Source organism: Micropterus dolomieu, linkage group LG08 (genome assembly GCF_021292245.1).
Source record: "Micropterus dolomieu isolate WLL.071019.BEF.003 ecotype Adirondacks linkage group LG08, ASM2129224v1, whole genome shotgun sequence".
Lineage (NCBI taxonomy): Eukaryota > Metazoa > Chordata > Actinopteri > Centrarchiformes > Centrarchidae > Micropterus > Micropterus dolomieu.
In genome coordinates this window covers 2,309,565-2,320,213 of record NC_060157.1, presented here as the reverse complement: position 1 = coordinate 2,320,213, position 10,649 = coordinate 2,309,565, and the positions used below count along the sequence as shown (strand labels likewise).

General features: G+C 40.3%; 1 protein-coding gene across 1 annotated transcript in view; it reads left to right on the top strand.

Annotated features, from left to right (window-relative positions):
* Positions 1-10,108, top strand: part of LOC123975095 (deoxyribonuclease-1-like 2) — a 31,507-nt gene extending 21,399 nt beyond the window's left edge. Inside the window, exons 5-10 of the mRNA XM_046056252.1 lie at positions 2,992-3,078; positions 3,421-3,518; positions 3,632-3,744; positions 4,023-4,180; positions 5,888-5,984; positions 9,922-10,108. Coding sequence (XP_045912208.1) covers positions 2,992-3,078; positions 3,421-3,518; positions 3,632-3,744; positions 4,023-4,180; positions 5,888-5,984; positions 9,922-10,053 — 685 coding nt within the window. The 3' untranslated portion in view covers positions 10,054-10,108. The remainder of the gene's footprint in view (positions 1-2,991; positions 3,079-3,420; positions 3,519-3,631; positions 3,745-4,022; positions 4,181-5,887; positions 5,985-9,921) is intronic.
* Positions 10,109-10,649: the final 541 nt, after the last annotated feature.

Genomic DNA, 10,649 nt, shown 5'->3' with positions numbered 1-10,649 from the left:
ATGTGGTGGAACGGGAGCTTTCGTGCCCTGGATGTGCATCCCACAAATCTCCATCAACTGCAAGATGCTATCCATCAATATGGGCCAACATTTCTAAAGAATGCTTTCAGCACCTTGTTGAATCAATGGCACGTAGAATTAAGGCTGTTCTGAAGGCGAAAGGGGGTCAAACACAGTATTAGTATGGTGTTCCTAATAATCCTTTAGGTGAGTGTACATCACAGTAATACAAGTATGTGTGGTCAAAAATGGTTAATCAGTTATATTCTTCTAAATCAAGACATCTGGTGTCATACTAATGTATTCAAAAGCTGGCAGTGTAATTGGCTCAGAAACATAGATTTTAATGTCGTCAGCAAAACATTGAGAATTTGTGTCATTCCTTGAAATTGTGACTTAGGTGGTGTGTGTGTGTGTGTGTGTGTGTGTGTGTGTGTACACAAAAAAAGCAGTAGACCAAGTACTACGCCCTGTGGGACACCACATGTAGGAACAAGTAACAAATTAGATCGAAGGCAATTAACAAACCAAGTTTACTCAACGCATTCTCACTCCCAACTCTCCACATACGGACGCTTGATCGAGACCCCTTGTCATCGCTTTTTAATGCCCTGGATAACCGTCGTTTTTCGACGCTTAGGGCTACGTGGTCAAGTTATCTCGTGTTGATAAGAGGTGTAATACTAGCCGTTAGAAATACTGTACGTATTCAGGAAAGGCCATCGCTACTCTTACAGGACTTTTTATTTATGTAGTTTTCAATGCAAGTAATGGTAGTAGAGTAATACTTAATGCCCATTCTTCAATTTGAGAGTGTTTCTCTTGGTCTAGTATTCATTCCATAATTGCTAATATCCAGATAAGAAGAAATCTGAGTAAATACACTGTATTTAGTGCCCGATTTAACCACATTTTTATGACCGTAACAAGGCTTTGCTTTGCTCAGCAGGCAGCTGGTGATCTCTAATGGGTTTGTTTGTTGGTGAATAAATACTTTACAATGTCTGGTGGTTGGCTCCATTCTGCTCAAAGTTGTTAGGCTGGAGAGTTTTCAGCTAGCTGGTTATACTAATGGAAACATTTGAAAGTGCTTTTCTTCCTTCACTAATTAACTAACTAAATGTCTTTTTGGTGTCCCTGGGGCCATTCTGAAGGTAAATCACTAATCGACATGGGATAAAAAGCATGATTCCTGGGTATATTGTAAACAGTCTAAATCAAGGTTGTTGTGCATGTTTGGATCTGTGGGAAACTTCTTGTCAAACTGGTAATTTTAGGGGGAAATATGCTAATATAAAAGCTAACTGAGGGATGTTCCAGTTTTGGAAGAACTCAGATTCTTAACTTAAGTAAAAGTAACAATACAACAATGAAAATATACTGAACTTCAAGGAAAGTGTCTGCATTTGAGCAAAAGCACATAAATATTATGTCATGTCAATGTTACATCAGCATTTTAATGTTGAAGCTGCTGGAGATTAAACTAGTTTTAACTACTTTCTATAGACTTAGCTAGTTTTAACTACAATATAGTGAGCTAGTTTTAAATAATTTTATATACTGTTAGCTAGTTTTAAATTTCTATACAGTTACCTAGTTTTTAATTGCTTTATATACAGTTAGCTGGTTTTAAATAATCTATACTGTTAGCTAGTTTTAACTACTTTATGTACTGTTGGCTAGTTTTAACTACTTTATGTACTGTTGGCTAGTTTTAACCAGTGTGGCCAACTTGGTGACTTTGTCACTTGATTTAGCGGTTTTATATCTAAATTTTTCAGGGAAAAAGTGAGAAATGTACATTACCATTCATTCACATGTGTGCTTCACGGCTCTTCTGCGAACAGGACACGGGTCTCTCCTCTTTTAGAGCTTATGAGTTTGTCCATGGTGATGTGGCAGTGATGTACATAAAGCTCCTAGTTAGCAGATAGTTTAATAAGATATCCGACAGCTGCAGAGAATTGCAGATAACAACTCTTAGACTGTTGTACTTTGTGATTGATTTATTACCGACATTATCTGTAAGCGCATGGAAGAATTTATATTTTGCATAAACTCGTAGCAATACCAGTTATAAGACTTAATACCAATGACAAACATACATTTCCTAATCAGAAACTGTTGCAGCTAATTACAAAGTGCGGACATATTGCAATTATCCGCAGAAGACACCGTCGCCTCATTGAAATAAGTCTGCAGGTATTTCTGACGATCTATAAAGAGTAGGACAGGACTGAGCCTACAAATGGCGGTTGAGCAATCAGAGTTTGGGCTAAAAGTGTACAAGGGCAGGTTTTCAATTTCAATACTCCTCTCCTCCCCCGCCTACTTTCCCTCTGCGCTCCAAGTGGCCTGGGTACAACTCGTGCTGTTTCGTAATACCAAGGGCTGAGGGGAAGTGCATGAAGGGAAGTGGAACCACAAATGAAATGCAGCCTTTTTCTCAGCATCTCAGGATTAGGGTGTTTATAGCTTGTAAAAATGTAACTAGTTAGTTTGAGCTCTTCCTTCCCTTTTTATTTTTAAAAAATGTTTTACTTTTTTCCTTCAAATAAATGATGTCCCTGTAGTGAGTACTATGCACTTAGTTACTGTCCACCTCTGGGCTGTCTCCACAGCTAGGCTACTTTAGCTTCAGTATTGTTTGCCAAAAACAAAGACACAATCGCTGTCAACCCTGTTTCGATCCAAGACTGTCAAGATAAATCCGGCTGGGCAAAGTTAAGTGAAATGACATTTATAACACAGTTTAACCTCTGCTGAGGTGCCCTTAAGCAAGGCCCTTAAACAAAACTCATCTGACTCTAACTGTGTGAGTGTTCCTGAGAAAATACGTACCTAGATAAGTAAAGGTTTAGATCATATAAATTGCAAAATTCTGCCACTCCCCTGTGGAGAGAGAGCTGCTTATTCTCCTCTCCTCCTCCTTATGTGTTGACTTGCTGGTGTTTTAGTAATCAACCTTTTCTCTTTGTTTGTTGTGTTGAGGTATGAGAATTACACCTACCGGGCATTAACAAGTGTGGGTCTGGGAAACTCTCCCGACAACATGCAGCAGTACGTTTTCATCTACAGGTGAGACACAGTGTGTAGTCCAGGAAGAGAGACATACACACCTGGATATTGTTCACTGCAGGAACTCCTCATGTGCCATTTATATTAAATTACTAAACAATAAAATTGACAATCAGTGAAACGACATTATATATATTTTTGTATATAGTACAAGTAGTGTTTCAGTAAAATCCTTCCAGTGTGTCGGGGTTCCAGATCTGAGTATGCAGCCTTTTAGCTTCTTTTTTAGCTCATCAGTAAATGACCACGTAACATCCCTCTACTCTGGATTATTTCTTTGCTGCTGGTTAAATCCACCGTAACACTTCTCCTTCTTCTGAACCTCTTCTCCGCTCCAAACAGGAACGACACGGTGAATGTGACCGATCAGCATCAGTACAGGAAGGCCCAGTCCTTCCTCAGGGAGCCGTTCGTCGTGAAGTTCCACAGCGAGAAAACTGGTCCGTGGAGACACACAACCCTTGTATCTATCATGCAATCTCATCCTCCCTTTGTTCCTCCTCAATTTTTCCTTTGCTGTTCTTGTTTTATTTCCCTTCTTTCTGTTCTGCAGAAATCAAGGACTTTATTTTGGTTCCTCTGGACTCTGATCATGATCGGGCCGTCCAGGAGATGGATCGGCTCTATGACGTATTTCTGGAAGTCACCAAGAAATGGAACAACACGGTGAGGAAATGAAAAGCAGTTTATAGGAAGGGAGCTGCAGCTTTTAGCTACCTAGCACCATCCAATTAACTTCCTTACCTCTGGGCGGCTGAATTCACTACATGCCTTCCTAAAAATATGCAGCTTTGCATAGTATTGTGTTTAGCTAAGGTGGAAGGACTCATGTGTCCTTCCACCTTAATTTAGTAGACAACGTCCCTGTAGACAGGTGTGTCAGATAAAAAAACTCTGACTGTGAATTAACCAAAAAGTGTGTGTGTGTGTGTGTGTGTGTGTAGAATGTGATGTTCCTGGGAGATTTCCACGCCAGCTGTGGCTACATGACCCGAGCCAACAAGAAAAACATCCGACTGTTCACCAATTCTAAATTTACCTGGCTGATCGGAGACAGAGTTGACACCACCGTCACCAACCAGGCCAACTGTGCTTATGACAGGTACAAACTACATAAGAACAATCAACCCCATACATTTCATTAAACAAGTTATTAAAGTGTATGTGTGTTTGTGTTAAAAAAGTTAAAATATATTAAATATTAAAATAAAATAAATAAATAAAACGGTAAGTGTGTGTGTGTGTGATTAAAAAAAAATTAAAATAAAATGAATAAATAAAACAGTAAGTGTGTGTTTAAAAAAAAATAAATCTCTCTCTCTCGATTTTGGGTTTTCTTTAGCATTTATAGTTTTTGTTTTAGTTTTTTTGTTCTATTGAATTAAGTCATCTTTCTCCTTCTGATACTAGTAGTCTGATACTTTCATCATTTTAATCTCTGGATTCATCTGCATCTTTGCTCCAATGTTTTTTTTTTTTTATTCCCGAAATCATTCCAGACGGTTTCGACAATCGACCTGAAACTTTGGCAGGATCATCTACAGATGTCGCTGATCAAAAGTTATCAAAAGAATTTTGATATGTCAATCTGTTTTTTTTCTCCATAAATTTTTACTTTTGTGTCTTTACGCACAATTTTACATAAATGCCTGTAAATCAAAATTGGCTAAAGCTATTGTTGCCAAACGTGATTCAGATGCTTGGCCCGAGTTTCGCTGAGCAGTCCTGGGATTTGTCTTCCACTAGGGGGCACTACACTTGTAAAAAAAGTTTATACCTCGCTGGATTTGTACAAAATTCGGATTGTACAATCTAGGGTCCCAACTCATTTGATTCATAAAATTTGGTAATGATTGCTCAAAGTGGGCGTGCATTTCTCATTCCAAACTTTCTAAGAAAATCCTCCGTACGTCCTACAGAGCTGAAATATCTTCAGCACGTCCACTGATATGTGACTAACGTTTGCCTCACTGCAACCTATGGTCAATTCAGAAGTCAGTCACTCTATATTTTTCAGAATATGCTAAATCAATCAACATCTATATCTCCACAAGACTTTCTTCAATCGCTACAAAAACACAGACATTCTCTAGATGGCCGATATCACGTGCTTCAAAGGGTTTTCAGATCGGTCAAACGGTGAGTCTGCAGTGATATTCAGTATCTTGCTAAAACTTGTACAGTTTGCACAACATTTTCTTTTTTGCTCAGTTGTGGATCAAATGCCATCCGAATCACTGCAGCACACCAAAAACCAGCAGAATGATGCGTGATTTTTTTCTCAGAATTTTCTCACCAACATCTTGTCAGTTGTCTTTAAGTTTAAACTGACAAAAATATCCAGGTCTGGCACATGTGACGTCACTACCTCAACCTGTGAGAGGTGTGTGTAGAAACAGGTGACTGAATCAGACTTGCTGACAGCAGGGGTGTTTAGATCATAGTGAGTCTAAGGTCTCCATTTTATTTGGATTGAGTGACACTTTCTTCATAATTTTCTCTGCCTAAAAGTGTATGCGCGGCTTAAACTTTAAACCTTTTGAAACACAAAATGTTGCAGGGCGGTTGAACATTTCACTCAGTAGTCAGGTACATATAAATGACAATCTCTGATCTCAAGGTGATGTGTAAAAATAAAGTTTGCGTTTCGCCAATTATCTCAAAATATCCAAATTTTCATCACTATAATCTCAAGTCATCTGCATCTGTTCTGTTTCTGCGACTTGCTTGGATGCCGATGTTTGATTGTTGTTTTTGTTTATTTGAGCACCAGATTTCAGCTCGTGACTTTATTCTTTGTGTCTGTCAGGATCGTAGTGCATGGGCGACCCCTTCTGGAGGCGATCCGTCCGTTGTCTGCGAAAGTCTTCAACTTTGCCAAAGAGTTCAAACTCACCAAGACAAGGGTACGTCTGTTTGTTTCTTTTACATTTGACATTTCCTTTTATTTGCATTTTGAACCATGTTAGCTGCAAAGCTTTATGGATGGTGATATGTGGGTCTGTTAACCTGGGCATACGCTGCACGACTTGAGCCCGATTCTGACCCGATTGTTGAGCCGCACGACTCACTTTATAGTCTTTATAGTCACTATATAGTAAATACAACTTTGTCTGGCGTTGTTTGCTGTGCCGTGTACTGCGGGGATCGAGTAAGTAAGTATACAGTAAAAAATAGCTAACTTACCTCGCGTTCTCTCTCTGCAAAATTAACATGCTATGCTGTCCACATTTTCCCGGCCACCCTGTCCATTGTTGCTGCCTTGTTAGCATTTTTCAAGCAAACTGCATGCTGCTTTCCATTTACCTCGGAAGTCAGAGCTGGGAATGACGTCACGCCTGAGTTGACCACGTTCCAGTCATAAAGTTCAGAAACCTCGCTCGGTCAGCAGTTGTTTACAACTTAGCCATTGTTACGAACGTATTTCACTGCACTTACGCATACTTAAAGGAGACCTATTATGCTTTTCCTCATTTTATGACCTATCTACAATGTTATAATGTTGAAATCACAATGAGCAAAAACCTCAGGTTTCCTCCTGTTCTGAATGCTCTGTTTTCAACTGCTTTTTCTACCAACGGCTCCGTAATACGACACATGGAGCCAGACGGAGCCGCTGTTCCATATATGGTCATTTGCTCCCACAGCAACGCTCAGTCTGCCTGTTCTGCCCAGCAACAACAACAGCCTGGTAACATGCTTCAGGTCTTGGCCAATCAGAAGAAAGTAGACTTTGAGAGGGGTTGCCTTAAAGAGACAGGAGCATCTACAGCTTGTTTCAGACAGAGACTGAAATGAAGGTCTTGATGGAGAGCCAGTATAATAAAATTAAATATTTTTTGCACTTTGAATCATGCAAAGCTGCTATACAGGCGTCACAGAACTACAATATAGGACTGGAAAAGCAGTATAATAGGTCTCCTTTAAGCTACATGTCCACAGAAAGCAGTTGGACAGCACTTTGTGTACGACAAGTCACAAGTACACAAAGTGCTGATAAACAATATACACTACAGCTTTCACAAACGTTTGATTGGTTTCAGGACACATCATAGCACAGAAACTGCCCTCATTAAAATCCCAAATGACCTTCTCATGGCAGCTGACTCTGGCCATGTCAGCATCTTAATTCTTCTCGACATCTCTGCGGCCTTCGACACAGTCTCCCACTCCATTCCTCTCATTGACCTCTCCAAACTCATTGACCTCACTCGTATTCTTGGTTTCAATCCTATCTCACCAACCGGCAACAATAAATCACCCTTAAGGGCATTGCTCTGAATTGGCGCCAGTCTCACACGGCGTGCCTCAAGGATCAGTGCTTGGCCCAATACTATTTAATATCATGCTACCTCTTGGAATGATTAACTGGAAACATGGACTACACGTCCACTGCTACGCTGATGACACCCAGCTCTACATCAGCACTAAATCTACTACTCCCCTTCCACCACTACCGCTTATCAATTGCCTGAAGGACATAAAGAACTGGATGGACAGTGACCTCCTCAAACTGAACAAAAACGAAACAGAACTCATGGTGTTTGCCCTGCATTCACTTCTCAAAAAGGTTGAGATCACACTGGACGTGGATGGCTGCTCAATCTCTGCATCCCCTCAAGTACCCACTCCTTCATCACCTCCCAACTTGACTACTGTCACGGTATCTTGTTCGGTCTGTCCAGCAAGGCTACTGACAGACTCCAGTGTGTCCACAACTCTGCGGCTAGGATGCTCACCCACACAAAACTTGGATTCCACATCACTCCCATCCTGAAGAAGCTTCACTGGCTGCCAGTTAAGTCCCGGATCAAATTTAAAATCCCTTCTCCTGATGTACAAATCTCTCCATGGACTTGCACCTCACAGATCTACTCCATCCCTACAATCAGTCACGGTCCCTGCGGTCCTGGATGGGTTGTGTTGACATGTGGTTCAGACCTTCGGGTTTCCCTCCGGAACAATTGTAATAACTTGGGCGATCATCTGGTCTAGGGATGGGGATCGTTAATTTTTATTGATATTGAGACTGCTTAACGATACGATTCTTTATCGATACTTTAATATTATTTAGTGATGGTTATTTGGTAAGACCAGACCCAACGGGCATGAGGTAGGCCTGCACGGACTGTGTGAGGAAAATATGTGCGATATCGTGATATATTGAGATGACATATCACTTGCGATAAATAAACATATATTGAAGTGTACACATTAGCTGCCTGGTTTTTTTTAATTTAATATTTTAAATACAGCTAAATGTTGTTTCTAAAGCAGCAACATTAATGTTTACAACAGCAAAGTAACTCAATAACTTTATCTGACATCACAAGTAGTGAGTGATGTTTAGAAAGAATAACACTAGTCTGTATCAGTCCCTCCTCGTCTCTCGCTGCCTGCAGGTAACGTTGCAGGTAGGACGAGCGGCTGGTTTGTCTCAGCCAGCAGCTGAGTTTTTAAGACTACAGACTAGTCTGTGCTCCAGACATTTCTATTTAGCTTGTTTTTAACATTTGGCTAATGCCAAGCTAGCGTTAGCTGTGCTTGTATAAAACATACAGGATGAGATACTGAGGACAGAGATAATTAAATTTACCCTTTCTACATGTTTAACGCTACCTTACAGACAGGTGTATTGATAAAGTATTGTCTTTTTACTTGTAAAGTTTTTATTGAACGTACTTACAGTAACGAGCGTAGCTGTCATCAACTAACGTTACAGTAGTTTGGAGCTAATTTAACCCTCACCATATTCCACTGCGACGGCGCCGCCTCTCGCTCTGCTGCCGCTGTGTATGATGATTTTCTTATCCATTGCGCATCAGATTTGACGCTCAAGACATAACGTTACATTGAGTTACAACGACATAAAAGTCTCGACAGCAGTATCGATAAGCTCGAATCTTATTGATTTTCGGGTTTTGAGAAATTTTGAAACCGGGTCTCAACATGTTAATGTGTCCAACACTTTGTTTTATGACCAAATACCTGCAGATCTAATGACGTGCCCATCAGCCTCAGCACTAGCCAATCAGCAAGAACTGACTTATCCATCTCGTCAATGTTTCAGTCGCTGCCATAGAAGCTGTGAGGAGCAGTTAACTTATTGTTTGTGTACAGCTGTAAACATCTAATTGTCATGTAATCATCTTCATTTTTGTAGCCCTTATTCATAATCCCGCCAACAAAGCTCTCATTGGCTCTGTTTTTTTTTTTTTCTAGCCAGGGAAAATGAGCACAACACCAGACATATTTAAATCGCTGATTTAAAAAAAAAAAGAGATGTGAGCTGAAACTGACCCTGTTCGTTTTTATTGATCTCGTGTTAACTCACAATAAACGTTTTAGTCCTCCTTCCTGCTTGACTGAAACCTGCCATGTTTGTGCTCGGTAAAGTTTATTCAAACAAGATGGCTGCATCCTCAATAATGCTGAGGACAAAAAGAAAGAGGCCATGTTACCTTGTGTAGTGCTACTATAAATGGGGGACAAACATTTCTGACCTGCCAGATATCCATTTGATTGTCCGAGAGCAAGATTGTTCAGCGTTCAGGTGAATAATCGGGCGTCGTAACCTTAAACTTCTCGTCAAACGACAACCGCCGTTAGTCAGGGGCGACCAATTCAGGGTTAAAATTTGCCTTAATCTTTGAACTATACGCCCGGCTACAGAGGACTGAGGTCAAGCTGGAAAAAGAAGCAGAAACTGCATCGTTCTTCTTTAAACTTTCACCTTTTCTTCCAAATGTGTGGCATTTTTTTTATGTTTAAATTCAAAGTGCACATATAAACAGGCTATGCTTTCGATGTTTGACTCTGTCCTCTGTTGCTTCTGTCTGCCAGGCTCTGGCGTTAAGTGACCACTTACCTGTGGAGGTGAGACTAAAGGGCTCCGCCCTTCTGCTTCAGGCCATGCCCCTCCTGATCCTCCTCAGCATGTCGGCGATCGTCCAGTCCTTCCTGTCCGCTCTGTGATCGTCTGCTTGAGTCTTGGGGTGTAAATCCTCTAAAAGCCCTTTTTTTTTTTTTTTTTTTTAATCCAGACAGTCTATTCGCCTGCACTCATCAATAAAAGGAGTGATGAGCTTTCTTTTAACGTGGTTTGACCCACACAGATTTTTAGTCAGTTCACCTGGATCACGGTCAAATGACCAAAGTAAAGTAAAAACAACACACCTGTTTTCTGGCTGATCAATACTTTATTATCTCCTTAGAATATCGAGATGACTCGTGCTTTTTGGGGTGCTTATTTATTTTTTCAGTCCAACTTTATTTACCTTGTTCTCTCCAGATATCAAACCATTATTATTTTAAGATAACGAATCATAGCAGTAAGATTTTACTTCTCTGCTTCGTCATTTCTGTTCTCTTCAGAGAGGCCGAAGGAAAGAAGCTGGAGATCCTAAAGAGAACGGTCGCATTTAAGTCCCGATGCCACAAAAACATGTTTGATATATTTAGATAAATATGTACAAAGTTTTAGAACACCTCCCATTTTTCTAGTTTGTATGTAAATCTAAGTAGCAACGTCTACGCCACCAAAACAGACATTTCCAGATCTAAAATGATCA